Source organism: Mytilus edulis, chromosome 14, assembly GCF_963676685.1.
Source record: "Mytilus edulis chromosome 14, xbMytEdul2.2, whole genome shotgun sequence".
NCBI classification, from domain to species: domain Eukaryota; kingdom Metazoa; phylum Mollusca; class Bivalvia; order Mytilida; family Mytilidae; genus Mytilus; species Mytilus edulis.
In genome coordinates, this window is record NC_092357.1 from 420,342 (window position 1) to 438,602 (window position 18,261).

Sequence of the window (18,261 nt, forward strand, 5' to 3'; positions counted from 1 at the left end):
AAATGGAGAGTGTGACTATTGGCCACATGTGCCTCTGCTTATAAACATTATTGAGTCCACTTCAGCATACTAATAAATGGAGAATTTGACTATTGGCCACATGTGCCTCTGCTTATAAACATTATTGAGTCCACTTCAGCATACTAACACAGGATTCAAGTAGTTTAGACTGTTAGGGCCATATTATGTATAAACTAAAAAAAGTCATATAATATATTCAATTTCTTTAATTATGAGTTCATTTGCAAGCACTTTTTTGTTGCATATTGGCATAACATTAAAATGATCACATGATAAACATGTGACAATACAAAGTTCATCACAGGTCACATGTCTCCATGGTAATTTGCATATTAATAGGGGTACAATGACTACAGTTTATATATTTCTAACAAATAAATCTGAACTTAATAAAATTGTATTGAGTTTTAAGATTATGAAAGTCTTCTTTGAAAATATCTTTCATAGAAGTTTTATGTAGGTTGTGAGTAACCAATAATTCAGCAAATTACCAAAAGTAGAGACAACAAAAGCATAAACAACAAAGGACCACCAGCAGTCATAAAGATTCAAAATATACAGAACTAGTAATATTACAAAAAATATATAATTTATCATAGTGACAAAAATGAGATTTCTGTCCTGACATCACAGACTAAACAGGCAGAGTTATCTCTCCTGACTCAACAGGCAGAGTTATTCCCCTGAGATCATATTAAAGCTTTGTTTATAGTATTAAATATATATAATTTAAAGTATTCAAAAGATGCAATTCCATATATCATGAAAACGATGAACTAAACATTCCATAAACACATAACTGGAAAATAAAATAAAAATTCATAAGCTTTTAAAGTTTTAAGGCCATTGTAAAAATTCAGCAAATGTCTAGTGAAATGGCGTAAAAGATCTAAATAAATTGCCAGTTTCATACAATATCAATTTAACAAACATTTCAGGGCCATTAATTTTTTTCTGGACATCGATTTATTCAAAAAACTTCAATGCTTTGAATAAACTTAATAAAATGTAAAGTTTTGAGAGTAAGATAGGAGCCAGTTTCAAATGCTTTAAAATATAATTATTTCTTTTACTTCTCCAGGAAAGCACATCAATAGAAAATAAATTCTTCAGCAGTAAAAATCTGGTCAATATGTTTACATTACTTAGATATATATCTTTGATACAAAAATAACATAAATATAAGTTGGGAGTTATTTCCCCTGACACAAAAGGCAGAATTATTTCCCCTGACATAATAATTACCATTCAAATGCGAAGTTCTTTCAGCAAATCATTCTTTTAACGGGGGATAACTTTGCCTTTGTGTAAGGGGGAGCAACTCTATTAGATATAAATTTACATCTTGAATGCACAAATATACAGACACTAAAATATAAACTTAAAATCTTTTCCGATATGGTTATTTAAATCTGCCATACAATATAAATAAATATGATAATAGAACTGTATATAAATGCCACTGTTTTCTCACAAACATATAATTTTGATACATTCCTGCCATGAAAGAAAAACAAGCAGCTTGTACAAAAAGCTTGTACCTATAAACTGTTTTGAGTCATGACAGCCAGCAGAATATCTCCACTTAAACCATTTTATTTCCAGTTATCAAGTTAATTTCACATTGTTTATATTACTTCATATCTTGATATAAAAGTATGCATTGTTTCCTACTGATATTTGGATATCGTAAAAGTTGTCAAAAAATCTGTATACTATCATCTCTCAGGTATACATTCTCTGGACATATAGACATGACTTTCTCTCTGTAGCAGAACTTCAATAAGGTACAGTTATATGTATACACACTAACACTCTCTCTATATCTCTATCCCTCTCTCTCTATCAGAACTTATAAGCTCAAAGATATACATCATAGACATACTAACAAACAAGCAGAACAAAATAACAAACAATAGTACACACAAATATTGCAATAAACAGCATCATTAAGGGGAGAGAAGCACCATTAATTTAACAATGAAGAATACGGGAAACTTGATGTTCTTTAAGGAATCAATTCTAAGCTGTTTTGATATTTACAATTACATCTTATGACTTATCTATTAGTATTGTTTCACAATAGTTTGAAAATCCTATAATGAAAATGCATATTTTCCCAATGGTTCTTTTTCTGGCATTCTTGTAAAACAAAAATAAAATAAGATAAGAGAAATGTAAATAACTACAGGTAAAAGTTATTATCCTTTAAACCATTGCTGTCCTGGTTATTAACAAATTCTACAAGTCAAACTGTATTTTGGTTTTTGTCAGTTACATGGTTATGAAATGAACAAGTTTCCATAAAAATGAAAATTCTTTGTTTGGAAGACAATATATACTGTATGATGATTTGAGCATCGGAAAAGTATCATATGACTACGGGAAAAGCAATGGGACGTTACTACTGTATCACATGAATGGGAAATTACGTCTCATTTTGACAAAACAACCAAAGTACATAATTACCTGTTTGTTATTAAACAGATTAGTCACATGATTTAACTACACATGTAATTAAGTCACATGACTCAATGTAAATGCCTCAGAAACAAGTTGGATGACAGATATAAATGCAGATTACTTTAGGCTGTCTCAATGCTAGATGGTGATAAATGCCTGATGAGAGTGAAGGATTTTCTTGATCTTTATATAATATTGCACACAAAAAGGTTCACCTCACTGTTTTTAGTAGCTACTGTCTAAAACCTCCAATGAGAATAAAGACTACTAAATGATGCATTCTGGGTCTTTTTTATCATCAATTTATTCAACATGTGTAAAAGATGTAACATCTCGGGATCATCATTAAGATGTTTGTATTCTCTTTGTATCATTCTTATGTATAAGTAATTGTTCTCTATGTCCTTGGATCATTCTCAACAATGTGGATATGTAAAGTGATGACCTTGATTTTTGAGAATCACTGGTATGTTCTAATTTGTCAACCATTTTCAAAAATATATTAGAAGCTTTATAAGTAACACAGATGTTTTTCCATTCTGTTTCTCATGAATTCTTAATAACATTGATGAAACTAGTGTCTGTTACAAACTTTTTAGTGACTTAACCCAGTTACATTCTTTTTCGACCTGATTTGTTCTAAATGCCCTTGACACTTCCTGAGTAAGACAGTTGTTGTATGGTTGTCATCATCTTAAACTTCACAAAGCTACTATCACAAATACTGGAGAAAGACATGGGTAGCAGCATCTACCACTTTTTACTTGTATGTCCTAGTTTCATTAAAACAGTCCAACATCCTTTTTCAATGCATGTTGTTTCCATGCAGGCAGTGCGTAAAATTCTTCTTTTGTCATCTGTAGAAACTCCTACAAAAAAAAACTTGAATTATTAACAATTTCTTCAAACCTAATTTTTTTCAGCTTGTGGTCTGTGGTATGATTTGAAATAACCAGCATCTACTAGAAATCAAAGGACAAGCTATAAGTATCTTACTGAGTGTTCATAACTGGATATTAACAATAAATGTTTAGTTATGATTTAATTCATAAACAAGAGTGGAAACTTTTAAATGTCTTGTCTGCTTTACCTTTAATAATTAAATTCATTTTGTAGGTCTGTAATATAAAGTTTTACTACAAGTATCACATACACTTAACATTATGCACCATCCATGAAAATGAGGTCACAGTCAGATAAACCCAGCCAGACAGACATACACATCTTAAAATCATTCCATATGCCAAGTATCATCCAACTTTTGTTTTTAATATCTGATGAACAGTGAAGTTCACAAAAACTAAACATTAACCAATGAACCATTAAAATGAGGTCAAGGTTATATGAACCCTGCCAGACAAACTTGACTCTTTTATAATAAAAAAGAGACGATAATGAACAGCGAACCAACACCATAAACATAACAAAATCTGATATTTTCCATATTTTCGTCAGTTTTAATTATTTACCTCAAATTCTTCATCTCCAAGATAGGATTCAAGACGTAAAGCATCAACTCCATCTGGTAGAGGGCGCTCTTGTAGCTCTTCAAAAGTATAAAGAGTTTTCATCATCTTTTCTAATATTTCTTCTAAGGGAGTTAACTCCGTGTACTTTTTACCATCCTGTAAAACAGAAATACAAATAAGTTCTCCCATTAAAGGTCAATTAATTTACTGACAGGATCAAACTGAATAAACTGTAAGCTTATTTAAAACATGGTTTTTAGTCTGTTACCGTAGTGGTAATACAGTAAACATTTTTGTTTAAATGGCTTTTCATAGTATTTTAAGCAACTTTGACCCTCATCTTTGACCTGCTTACGTCAAAATTATAAGGCTTCACCCCTATTCTACTATCATTAAGAAGGCTCGCGGGTACAAAAATTACAGCAAAAAATTAAACATTTGTTTTTTCATAACAAATTTTATTTAAGTTATTTCTTTATGATATGATACAAAAATTAACCAAAAAAATCGATTTGGTTTGGCCCGAGATGACTTTTAAAATGTTTATATCATTGAAAAAGCTCCAAATTATCTCCCTTTAGTGCAAAAATGCTATTTTTTGGCATTAAAATTGAAATATCTTTTTATACTCATCGGTGACCTATATTTTTTATTATTGTTTTCAATTAAGCTAGATATATTAACTAAATAATTGTAAAATTTAAGCGATTTCTGTAATTAAGTTCTTTTTTTTATTTTGATATTACCTCTTTTTCTCCTATTAGTTCAACAGAAAAAAAGTACCTTTACAAAAATGTATGCTTCTTTCGAAGGCAGATTGTAAGCGTAAATTATCGGTTACCCCTCTTTTTTATTTTATTTTTCTATTAGGTATAAGATAAAGTTCATCTATAGAAAAAAATAGCGAAATCTTATCTTAAATAAAAAAAATGATTTAGACCCGCGAGCCCCCTTAACTTGTATAAAGTTTGATTAAAATCAAGCAAGTTTTTCCCAACATTCAAAAGTCAGACAGAGTTTGTAACCTACTTCCAAGATTAATAGAGATAAAGAGCTTACTAGTTACTCCCCAAACGTACATGTATTTCAAATTTCTTCAAATTATAGTTACTTATAAATTTGAACATGGCATGATAAATTGTATGAATGTTAAGAAATGATTGTCACCCCAAACACTTCCACCCCTAACAAAGTGTGTTACTCAGAATGTATTGACTGACCTTGAGGTTGAGTTCCCTGGCTGTTGTGTTCACCTCCCAGTAAGGAAACAGATTAGTAAACTCTAATGGTTCCAGTCCAGCAAACACAGCGTACGATTTTAATGGATTATCTGGTGATTTAACTGAAATGATAAGAGAAAGGCATCAAACACATTTTTCTTTCATATACAGTGAAACCTGGCTAAACCGAATCCTGTACAAACCAAAATCCTGTCCAAACAAAACATGTTCTTAAGCAACGTCATATCAAATTGTATGCATTGTGAATCTGATAAAACCGCAAAACATCAGCCAATACCAAACAAAGTCTTAAGTCCAGTAGAGATTCAGTTTAAACAGGTTTCACTGTACAAATTTTACCTTTTGATATTACCCTGGACTCATTATTTATCTTATTTATATTCATTTACTTATTTGAAAGTCCAACACACATATACAATTTTACATAATTAGGAGGAAACATCTGCCTTAAAAATATTTTTTTCTATAATTCATTAAAACCAGATTTGCATGTCCATGAAGTGTTAATTTGTAATGTATTGTAGAAAATGAATATGTTTTTAAGTCTTTGGTTTGAAAATAAATTTTGAAAGAGTTAAATTATACTCCACAGAAATAAGGAATTTATCCCATATAATGCTTCACACTAATGATTTAATTTTCTCTAATGCTCCCAAGTGCTAAGAACTTTATCCTCTATAATAATTCAGGCTACTAATAACTTTGTCCCAAGTTTATCCTTTTTAATGCTCTGACTGAATAATTACCTTTACAATATTCTATTGCTGTCTGTATTGCACATTGACGGTCAACATTATACTTGGCCTGAGCTGACCCTGTCTGGACATTCTCCACTTCCGATGTTCCTTCTGGCCACCACCCATGCCACAGGTAGACCACATCACCACTGTCTAACATAAACAACTCTGAAAAAGATTAGATCATTCAGAAAATGTCTTCAGGAACAAAATCCAACTCCTATAATCAAGCCTACAATTCATATTTGTCCACTTTATTGAATTGACAAGCAACTGCTCTTAATAGGCCTTTCATTTGGTAATACAGACAGTCTGACTGATAACTCCTATTATGAGTATAATACTGCAGTTTAAATTATTTAAGATTCACACAAATTAAACTTGAATAGATTGTGGCTTGATATATTTGGCAGTCCCCAGAATTTATTCAAAATCTGTCTCAAGTGAAGGAGGTTTTTAACATGTCTTATGGGATGTGGACTTGTCCATTTGACCTCAAGATGGCTATTTTGGTTAGCTGGAGTAGTTGACTTGCTGTTTTAATGTTTACCCAACATCTCTTTTCATTCACACTGATATTACTTACAGGGGTTTTGAACACCCTTGAATGGATATAAAGCCACACTAGCAACAACACATATATTGTGATTTTGATCATATATCATTACCTGGCTGAGATGTTCTGTAAATATCTGATTGTAGAACAGGAAATGGACTGACTAGATCTGGTACCCTAGTGGGATTAAGTATTTCCTGAACATCAAATATCCCTGACACACTTGTCATGTGAAACAATCGGATCGACTGAGAATCTTTAGATACTGAAAGAAAAAAAACAAATATAAAATCTTAGTGATAATAAAGAATAATTAGAATCTAAAATCATTTAAATACGGTACTTAAGCTCGCAGGGTAACAAACTTACGACATATTTTGCCAAAACTAAGTAATTTGCATGATGCATGCAGACCTACAAATTGAATTTCAAAAGACTTATTCAAAACAGTTGAAGTTCCAGAAATATTTTTGTTATTTTAATATAAGAATTCAAATAATATTAGCGTTTTTTTTTTTTTTTTTTAATGCAAACAATTACTGTTTTCCATGTAAAATTATATATGGGAATTTTAAGCATTTTTTCCTAGAAAGTGCCTCAATTTTGTAATGGACCATCTTTTATCTTTCAGCAAGAAGAGGGTGTTCTAAAATAATATATATCAGAATGTATAAAACAAAATATTGAGCAGATATTTGCAGTAAAGGGGAAGTAACTCTAATTTGAAACAGGAACAATTGTACCTGTTGGCAGTGAAAATTTGATGACTAAATAATACTTTCTATTATTTCAATGTTTAAAAAAAGAACCATACTTATATCTATAATTTACCAAAAATGTTATCAAAATAAGATTATTTGCTCACCTGTTAACAGTGATGAGTATGATGAACGATCGTTACGTGTGACATTCATAACTCTCCAGAAATCTAACGATTCTTTTCCTTCCTCTAATTCTGTCATAGATATGGTAGCCTGTTTGTTTAATCCTACTTCTAATGCACACCTACAATTGTAAATTTCATTCAGAAATCATAAAACTATTATCCTTTTCATGTTGCTCAGTCTTAAGTGTTCTGGGTCTGATTAAAATGTAGATCATCCTGTGTCTAAGCTCTAACATCTGACAACATTCCGTCTTAATTTCTCTTTCTATAATTATTACATCAGCCAGAGAAATTTCAGCCTTCAAGTTTTTGAAGTTGTGTATTAATCTGACAAGACCAAGTTAAGCAAACCTTGGACAAATGCATCTGTATTATAATCAGATTGTATTTTATTATTTTTCTGAATATAGATGTGACTGTGTATTTATAAATATAAACATGTTTTTCTATATATCATCTCTACAATATAAAAAACACTAACCTATTTTTGAGTTTGTTAGCTGCTGTCACCGCCAGGTTCCGTGTATGTTTAGGAGATTGACAACCATGCCACACATATAATTTCCCTGTTTGAATGTTCAACAATAAAAACGAAGCCCTACTCCTGAGGCTTGATATATCAGCCGACACTTCTATCAGACAGGTCTCATCTTCTAAAACGTTTCTAACACAGTAACATTTCCACGGTCCTTGAGTATTAGTCGATTCTTCCTCACGTTTACCAATATGTATTAATGTTTCACCGTTAAATAAATTCAGGAAACATGGTATTTCCTTCCCTTCATCAACCCGAATCTGAAAAAAATTACTGTATATTTCTAGTGGTTTAGTACCTAAATGCTATCCGTCATATTTGTTTGTTTCATTTTTCCTCCATCCTGCAGCCATTGTTTTTTGTTTTTTTTTTAATTATTTCACATAATGCTATGACAGAGCTGACTGTATGATATATATTTTGCTCATTATAGAAGTAAATACAGTGAGTTTAATTTGCTTACATCCAATTTATTTGTTAATGAAGCTTTTGAATAAGGGCAGATACATTAATAGGTTTAAACTTTTTTGATGATTCCTAGATCAATCGTAAATTTTTGACAGACAAAAGTCACATTTCTTCATCAAATTTTTGATATAACAATAAATGAGAACTAATAGGCTCTGTACCTATATTTTAGATTTAGCATACCTGAGGTCCTCTTTCTTCATCGAGTTCCACAGTCATAAGAGCTGATGCCCCCTTTTCATTGATGGTAGAATTTTTTCCTTGCCAGAAGAAGTATGCACATCTTTCTCTACCAACCAGAGATCGTCTAGACTGGGAACCTTTCAAGTCCTTAGATTCTATAAATAGAAATAAACCTGAGTAAAACTATCATTGACATTATAAAGCTTTCAAGTCCTTAGATTCTATAAACAGAATGAATCCATAGTAAAGACCATCATTGACATTAATCTCTTGTACCAATATCAATAAAAAATACATATATAAGATTGAAATTTGACAGTTAAGTGAAGACAGGACGAACAGCACATAAATAATATAATGATAATTTTTGCAAAACAAGCTATTCTAAAAGTTCATAACTATTCATTTATGAGACTAACAAACCTACCTTTATTTGTAATCATATATTGCCATCGTACAACATAGGTATCACCGTCATGGAATTGTCCGTAACTTGTTTCTTCTAATTCAAAGTGGTCGTACTCTAGAACGTGCCAAACTTTGACCCCTAATGTAACGATACTCTGTTTCCTGATAAATCCATCCATGTCCTCATCCCTGTAATACACAGTTATATACATGTACAGTAAAATCTTCTTATAAAGGTCACCTAAGGGACCAGAGAAAATTGATCTTATTAGAGAGTTGAACTTTAAATTCAGGTTCATATGCAGAAGTACTATTACAGTGGAACAATATGTATATGATCTAACAAGACAGATTGTTTGCTTTAAGGAGGTTTGACTGTATTATAATAGTTTATTTCACAAAATGTATTTTCTACATGTCTGTTACTATGTAAGTTAATACAGCCAATCAGAAGATGTGTAACATCCAAAATTATTGAACATTGTCTCACATTATTTTTCTAAACCTGCTATTGTATTTACCATTCTCTTCCTCTGCCAACATTTGACCCCTCGAGAACTAAGGTCACAGGCTTCGTGTTAAGTCGTAACATCAGGTTAGCATCAAAAGGCTTCAGGTCAGCTAAGTCCATCTACAAAAGGAAATTGTTTTAATTCAAGTCCAATTATGATTATAAACCATTTTGAAACTGGAAATTCTTAAACCAATACTTGTGGGGTGGGATTAGGGTGATACTATGTCATAATTGGTTGGGATGCACAAATGAAAAAGATCACTTTTTCAAGTCTTATGTTTTATGAAATGTTCCAAAAATTAAATCAAAATATATTAAAAGGTTGCTCATTGAATCAAACGTATCTGAAATTAATTTGATTAAGATTTTTTTCACTGATGTTACTAAATACCTCAGAGGTAATTGCATTAGATCTTTATCTCTCCATTAAATATTGTATTTATCATAGCTAAAAGGTATCTTTTTAGTAAATATATGGGAATGTTTCCATGGGACACGGATGAGGCTTCAAAAAAAAAGTGCAATACCGCATAGCACATAATACAGGCCCCTAAAATGATAAATGTAAAACAATTCAAACAAGAAGACAAACAGTCTGATCAAGTTTTCATTTCATGTTTCAACAGTTCAGATGCTTACTTTACTTCCTGACATGTCATCTGGACCTTTAACCTTGATTAACCTTGAATTGTCTGGCCAATCAGCAAACTTCTCTCTAAACAAGATGGTTTCCATATTTTGGTTGACTTTACCAAATAATGCCCACTCTGGTCTCTTTGTACCATCCATGGTTAAACCACCACATTCCTCAGCTGAAATAAAATCACTTTCTTATCACAAATCATTTAATGGTATTTCATAATTTTATATATAAAATATATGAGCTGCTTTAGGGTGCAATCAACAGTTTTTTTCTATGACGTCATATTTTGAGGGACCATGTATAAGTGACCCTTAGTGGTGGACTGATTAATAAAGATACTTGTATAAAACTAGATATCACTGGAATCAGAATGTTCTCTAGTTTATAATGGAATAAAAAAAGTGTACTTTTAATAGTATAAAAAAGTTTTATCCAGACAGAGAAACTGGGATAAACATTGCCTAATTTAAGCTTAAAAAAAACTGAAATCAGGTCATGTGCACACCCCTGAAGACATGATACCTGCACATTTTTCAAAATCAAAATTGTATGAATTTCATAGTTTTTTACCTGGTCTTTCAAAAATGCTTCAGGGTACGTTTGCCTGTTCCGAAAAGAGCTACAGTGGCTGCAAATAAGTTTTCAATTTTCACTGCCAAATAAACAGACTGTTTACAGTGTTGTCTCCCCTCAAAACATGTATATTTAATCTAATTTTTTAAATTAATTTAATCATTCAACCTGCTTTAATTGAAGTTAATTAACATATCTTTACAACCAAATACAAAAAACATAATACTTTTTCACCAATTATGTTGATAAAAAGGGACTTCCCTCCATGTCTATTTTAGTTGGGGAATAACCCCTAGTTTTTTTGTATACCAAACTGTTTATAGCACCCTTATATATATATATATATATGGATAACAATTGATTTTGAAACATTCAAATATGAAATAAAAGATGAATTTGGTCTGTTTTGTAGGGTTTTTATATATCCTCAATTTTTTCAAACAGTTACAAACTTTGCATTAAATTACATTGACTTACTTCTTAGAGGACAGAGAGGATTTATCAATGCAGCCCTGTAATCATATCCATTCTCCCACAACTTCCTCCCCAACTTCACACCAAGCTTTCTTTGGTCAGGTTTAACAGCCTTGCCCTGCCAAACGTAAAGCTCACTTCCAAAGTCAAATATAATCACCTGAAGAAGAAATAAATAAATAATTATATATAGTAGCCCTAGCTGTATCTGGTTTATATCTTACATCATCAAACAAATAACACGTGGAATCTGTTCTGCATTTGTGTATGTGGTGATTGAATATTCATGCTGTAAATTAATTGAATGCAGAGTGGGGATAGGACCTTTATCGGGACTCCGGGATCGAGTGTTTTTTAAGCTCGGGATTTCGGGATTGACCCTTTCCGGATCCGGGAATCCTTTTTCGGATTTCGGGACGTCGGGATTTACTTTATTTAAATTCGGGACCTCTGGATTTCGTTTTTTTAAATCCGGGATTTCGGGATCAGGACCCCTCCTATCCCCCCTCAATGCAGGACAAATTATTAATTGTATGTTACACTGTATACCAACTTTTAACAAGAGTGCTCCACTTTTAAGAGTGAAAGGTGCAATAATACAGTTTGAAAGAAAAGCTCCTGCTAGAGGAGGAAGATCATGATTAGGTAACAGGTAATTAAATAGGTACTTCTCTGGTTTAAATATTTACAAGGAAATCTCATACTAATATCTAAATACTCTTCACAACAACAAAATCTCCATGATGTTCACAAAAGCAGGAAATTATTAGTACTTAATAAAATCATATATAAGCTTTTGTCTCCCCTTGGTAAATTGAATTTTTTACATGATATATTACATGAACCAAACAAGAAAGATTAAATTTATTTTTCGTTCATTATTTTGTACATAAATCTGATCATTAGTTATCTAGTTTTTCCATTGTCATTTCAGGCCTTTAATAGCTGACTATGTGTTTTAGGTTTTACTCATTGTTGAAGGCCATACAGTGACCTATAGTTGCTAATTTCTGTGTCATTTGGTCTCTTGTGGAGAGTTGTCTCATTGGCAATCATACCACAGCTTCTCATGCACTCAATGATGACATTGTACAAACTTTAATGAAAACAAGTACATACCTCATCCTTTTTGAGCATTTCTATTTTTGGTACACTCCCCCAGAAATCTCTATAGGGAACCAGAGCATTCTCCTCTAGACGGTAAATCATGTTAGTTTCTACGATGTGATTCTCATAGAGCTCATCTTCCTCTTGAGGTCCAGCTGACCCAACTGTTCCCTGTCCACCTAGAGCGGACCAGAAATGTTTCCCTGCTCCCATGAACTGTTTCTTCTCCTCAACAACGGCTACGACGGTTGGTGACTTACAACCAAGATCTTTCTTCTGTTGGATGAACGAGGCTACATCTGCAGCTTTAGCTTTCTCTATAACGTTAGCATACTCTCCAACCCATTGGATGATTTTATCAGGTGTGACGAGTACATAGCAATCCCCACTGTTAACAGAGCTAGCCACAGGTTCTACAAGTCTGACTTGTATACGTCTACGACCTTTGACATGTAGGAGCATGAGGTCTTTGTACGGATCGATGGAATTAAGGCCTTTCATGGAATCAGTTCTACGTAAGTTAACGCTGGCAAAGTTTTCTGTACTGGCAAGTCCTGCTAAAGCTGCCTGGGCAAAACCTGCACCTTTAGATACTGAAATAAAACAAAATGTTGTATACTTGTTTTCAGTTGATATAGGTATGTGTAAATCAGTTAACAAAAGTTTATTGAAAATCTTTATGATGTATAAGACCTCTTAGAAATAAATTATTAATGGCTATCTCTTATTGGCTGTCCTGTTGCACTACACTTCAATATTGAAAAAAAATATTGGAATTATCTAATCACTTATTTTCAACGATTCCTTTTTTTCATGGCTTTGAAAGATTCTACATACATGCCTCACTGAAGACTAGTATGTGTACTGAAGAAATCAATCTCAATGTTGTAGTAAGCTTACTTTTTTCTGTTTTAATTCGTTTAATCTCTTTCTCAGCCAGTCCCGTGCTGACCTCTTCGTACTCGGTTTTAATCTCAATGGTACTATGGATGGATCTGAGAGGGTTCTTTAAGCTTCCTTGGTGTTTCCTCTTCGGACGGATTCTCTGAATGGACGGAAGCCTTTTAAATAGAAAATTACAATAATAGCATCTCTTCATAAGAAATTGAAGCAAATTTAAAATTTGCTGTTCAAACTTTTCGATAATACTGATTCTACTCATATAAGCGTAAAAGGCTGTGTAAATAATACACATTTCAGAAAGCCATGTAGTTATAAATGTTGAAAGTTTGAATCAAGGTTCTATTCCATAATTATAAGCAAAAAGGTTGTTTACTAATGAAGATTTTTTCAATACATATTTCATCAAAAGGGTTAACATTTATGATTCCAACTTACATATCATTGGCTAGTATAAATAGTTCATTGAAGTCATCGATGGATACATCCACTTTCTGTGTGGATAATTCTGTAACTTTTCGGCTGTGGAAGAATGATCTTATGGATTCATCGTTATTATCAGGAACAGTAACTCTTACTGGCCCCTTTGGTTCTTCCTCTTCTTTGTCTTTCTCAGGAGGTGGCACTGATTCCTTGGGTGAGATTATAGCTGTGGGATCTATTAGAGAAAAGGAAAATTAACAATTGTGAGAAAGACATTCCTTAACTAAATATGCTTTAAATTTGAAAGAAATGTAAACTTTTATCTTGTGAAAAGACGATTTGTTTTACATGAAGACATCATTCAATATCCTTTTTTCTGAATTTACTATACTCACTAAGTAAAATTATTCATAGTAATAAAAAACCTTGTAAATTAAAATGCTAGTGGACAAATGAATTTACGCGAAACTGATTTGAAGCATCAATGAATATGCAGATAAAAAAGCTAAAGCTTCCTACGCAATTCTATAAATAGAAATGGGGATAGATATAAATGAAATAAAGTTCTTAGATGTAAAATAAGCAAATGAAGAGCAATAAAACTATCAAATAGTAAAGGTTCTAGTGTCTGGTTTGCAAAGGATAATGGCAGAACTTTGATGGTCTTAATTAATTTACTCATTACTTCAAGACTCAGGATATACTGTGGATTCATTAATATCTGTTGAATACCAATTTTTGTGGATTTCGTGGGAGCAAGTGAACCGAAAATTACGATGTTCAATTAATCACAAATTTTCTAACGAAATGTATGCAGACTTTGGCAAATCCATGAAATAAAATCTGAACAAATATGCAAGTTTTCCTCAAACGACAAAAATTGGTACCCACAATTCATACCACTATACAAGGTTCATTAATATTGTTTTTTTTCTTTACACAACTGACTGTCCATGCATTGAATGGTTAAGATTTATGAATTGCCATACATGCCGATTGTGGTGGCAAGTCCTACTGGGTCATCAATATGTTTTAAATAAAGAACAAATGCATGACACATAAATTGAACATTTTGACAAATTTACAAGTTTCTAGGACTGGTAAGAAGCATGCAGTATATAGTTCTACAACATGCACTACAGTATAGATCTAATTCTAACTAGCTTAATTCATAGTTACTACACTTTTTAAAAGGCTACAAATAATTCCTATAAAGTAACATTTTCTGCAAAGGAACTTAAAAATTGTGTAAAATGTCTAACCAAATAACAATCTCTTTCCCCATACATTTATAGATTTTATGCTGCATACTTCCCATTTCTTTAATGGTATATTCAATCATTTCTAAAATTGCCTTTAAACTTTTCAGTGTACATTTTTTTTACCAAAGAAGTGTGGTAACTGACATTTATTTGGGTACAAAAAAACAAGATAATTGTCTAAATATCCTTTAAAGTCAAACACTATATCTTTGAAAACTGTAGTAACTAAAATTAAACAGAAAAATGAAATAACATAGAAATAATTTATTGGAATAACACAAGAATCATAGAGGGATTACAATATCAAAGGGGAGGGAACTCTTTACTTACCAACTATCAAAGTTTGAGGGATAGGAATTTTTGGCCATTCTTTCTGGGATGGGGTACTAGGAGAAGATAACTCGGATCCAGACTCGGACTCAGATTCTGAAATATCATTAAAAACAATTCTGGTTCTGTTAGTTGTGAGTTGCAACAAAGCAAAGCACAAATGTAGAAATAAAATTAATTAGATGTTAAAAACAGTGATAAAAACAAGTGATTGTGATAAATTTAAATGTAATTTCCCCATTTGGTTTCTCGTCTATCTGTAAACCAAGCTTAAATTCTAGCTTCTACTGTTCTATTTAAAAACAAATACAGAAACACTGAAACATTGATTATCTCCCTTTAAAAACAGATTATCTCCCTTTTAACATAGATTATCTCCCCCTTGTACAGATCAAATATTCTGATTATCTTTGTTAAATCAAAAATAAATTTTGTAAAAGTCTTTCATTTTAAAATTTCTAATAATAAAACCTTTTCAATTGTTCAGATAAAAAGCTGCCCGATTAAAACCAATAATTTACACAAAATATTTCCAGTGTTTCAGATTTGCCAATTTATATTTAACCATTGTAAGCTTTACCAACCACCTATACTTTACAATAGCACACCCATTCCTGACCCCTTTCTCCTAAAATATGCTAATATAAACTAAAGCTTTCAAACTTTATCTAATAAAACCTTATCTAGATTACAAGTTCTACCATTTCTCAAGAAATACTTATTTCCCCTGATATTTTGTTGCACCAAGTGAAAATTCTGATCTGATATAAAACTGCCCTATTGTGAGTTGAAAAAATCAAAACCATTAATCTGGGTGTAAGTTCAACAATTGAAGTTATTTCTGTTTACAGGAAGCTTGAATATTAAAACGATCTTATGAACTTTAAACTTGAGTTTTTGTTTAAACCAACTGATTAATAAGAAGCAGACATATTATTTTGACTTCTTGAGATATGGTCCCTGATCCTCTAAGCAACTGACGTAGCTTGGCTCTCCCACAACAGTGACACAAACAAGGTGATTAGGTAATACAGTAACATACATATTCTTATTTCTTGTCATTCCAAAAGTTTTTATTTCTATTTTCTATTTAGTTATGCAATTGCCCTAGTTACACACAGAATTAAACATACTGTTTTATCAAATAAAAACTAATTTATATTTTTATATTAGATTTCTGTAAATTCCCAACTTGTATGTTACAGTATTATCATCTATACATAGTTCTGGTCAGTTGTCCACTTTGGTTATAACCCACCTTTCTTAAATTATTATTACTTTGCTGTTTATGACTCTGCCAACTTTTTGGCAATTTTTGATTTTGAAACATCAATCTTTGAATATACTATCATAAATAGAGCCAATTTTTATCCATAATATTACAATTATTAAAATAAGCGAAAAAAAACTGATTTTATTTTAAGACCTTTATTTTCTGACTGACCAAAAAATAACTGACCATAACTATGTGATATAAACATAAAACATGTGAATGTAAACAATATAAAGCATACCTCTCTTAGTACAAGCTTTCCACTTCCTTGTCAAAGGACTGTCCTCTACCTGACCTGTAATATAATATGGATTATCTCCCTTTAGTTGTGATTTTTTTTTTCTAAATCTGTCTTTTATATTTCAAATCTTCAAATATGTTATTGAAAAGTTTTTTAACTGAGGATTCATTTATTTTCAATGGTAACAATTTTGGTGCATTGATGAAAACTAGCATTTTTGTGGATATTTAATTTTGTGGTTTTGTCAAAGCCTGCATATATATTCTTTTAGCAAATATGTACCCACAATTTCCATGAAAAATTGAAATCCAATTACAATTAATGAATCCACAGTACTTGCAATTACAATTGAAAGCACTTTACCTAAAAAATAAAATAGATTCCAAGTTTTGACCTTTCTAAAGTGTTTTACATGATTGTCTTTTGTCATTGGTGGAAAGTTGTCTTTTTGGTAATGCTACAAAAACATTATTTTATAAGTGTAGTATTCCGATCACTTAAAGACTAATAGTCAAACATATGCTGTATCTATGTCAGTCCCTTTGTCTGATACAAGTCAGTGAATTTTTCAATATACAATAAAATAATTGATAAAACTGTCAAATGAAAATGTATTTTAAATAAAACAAAATTCAACTAGTGACAGTTCAAATTTCAGCTGAAGACAACATTATTTCAAAAACTCTGTGATAGCACAAGTCAATCCGTTCCAGAGATTTTTAATAAAAAATGTATACAAGTTTATTTTTGTATCAGGATGTTTTTGTTGCAAATAGTGACAGTTCAAATTACCACTCAAGATAATATCAATTTCAAAAACACTGTAATAGCAAAGGTCAATCATTTTCACAGAAACAAAAACGAGAATATTTTCGTGTCAGAATGTGCTTGCAGTTTGATTCTCAGAAGAGAAGTTAATCATTTCTGTGTTCACTGGTCATATCTCACACAATCAATTATTTAGATACTATTTGTTTTTTTCATAGCACAAAAAATAAATGAGTGCACATCAATTGAAAGACAATTACCAGCCAGTTTATGAGCGACTGTGAAGGTCTTAGCGTCTGTCTCTTCCACTCTTCCTTTCCATCCCACCTGAGCTGTGTTGAGTAGATTGAGTCGATCAGCTATACTAGACGGACGTGCCATGGAAGCACCTACTTTCTCCCGTAGTTTGACCTCCATCGGTGATTGTTCTATATCTGAAGGCTTTTGTACCCTTTTTTTCCATTCTTCCTCTCCACTTTGCTTCAGTAAATTCAGCCTAAATAAAATAAGGTTAAACATATTGTAAATTGTTAAACTTTGCCGGTACTCATAATAGCAATAGTTAAACAGAAGATAAATGCATGAAAATAAAGAATTGTTCTAGAACAGTAAAAATGACACCACCAAATTTCAAAATTGATCTGTGTGTTGTGGTAATAAGCATTGTGTTTAAGTTTCATAACATTTGGGTGCCGCAAACTTCAGTTAGAGAACGGAAACGAAAAATTCAACATTTTTTCCATTTGTAAATGAGCATAACTCTAGAACGGTAAAAAAGACACAACA

General features: G+C 31.7%; 1 protein-coding gene across 14 annotated transcripts in view; it reads right to left on the minus strand.

Annotated features, from left to right (window-relative positions):
• Positions 1-211: 211 nt before the first annotated feature.
• The window catches only part of LOC139503095 (platelet binding protein GspB-like), a 130,610-nt gene continuing 112,560 nt past the window's right edge, over positions 212-18,261 (minus strand). For 12 of the 14 annotated variants that reach the window (XM_071292781.1, XM_071292774.1, XM_071292780.1 and 9 more), the window contains 18 exons: positions 17,736-17,971; positions 16,708-16,761; positions 15,194-15,289; positions 13,617-13,836; positions 13,179-13,339; positions 12,291-12,871; positions 11,175-11,331; positions 10,121-10,293; positions 9,489-9,598; positions 8,987-9,156; positions 8,560-8,714; positions 7,855-8,168; positions 7,353-7,492; positions 6,600-6,752; positions 5,941-6,099; positions 5,174-5,295; positions 3,954-4,109; positions 212-3,353 (listed from right to left, as the gene is read on the minus strand). In XM_071292781.1, the coding sequence (XP_071148882.1) occupies positions 3,267-3,353; positions 3,954-4,109; positions 5,174-5,295; positions 5,941-6,099; positions 6,600-6,752; positions 7,353-7,492; positions 7,855-8,168; positions 8,560-8,714; positions 8,987-9,156; positions 9,489-9,598; positions 10,121-10,293; positions 11,175-11,331; positions 12,291-12,871; positions 13,179-13,339; positions 13,617-13,836; positions 15,194-15,289; positions 16,708-16,761; positions 17,736-17,971 (3,244 nt within the window). In that variant the 3' untranslated portion in view covers positions 212-3,266. The remainder of the gene's footprint in view (positions 3,354-3,953; positions 4,110-5,173; positions 5,296-5,940; positions 6,100-6,599; positions 6,753-7,352; positions 7,493-7,854; positions 8,169-8,559; positions 8,715-8,986; positions 9,157-9,488; positions 9,599-10,120; positions 10,294-11,174; positions 11,332-12,290; positions 12,872-13,178; positions 13,340-13,616; positions 13,837-15,193; positions 15,290-16,707; positions 16,762-17,735; positions 17,972-18,261) is intronic. The other 2 variants (XM_071292779.1, XM_071292776.1) reach the window with 1 other exon arrangement.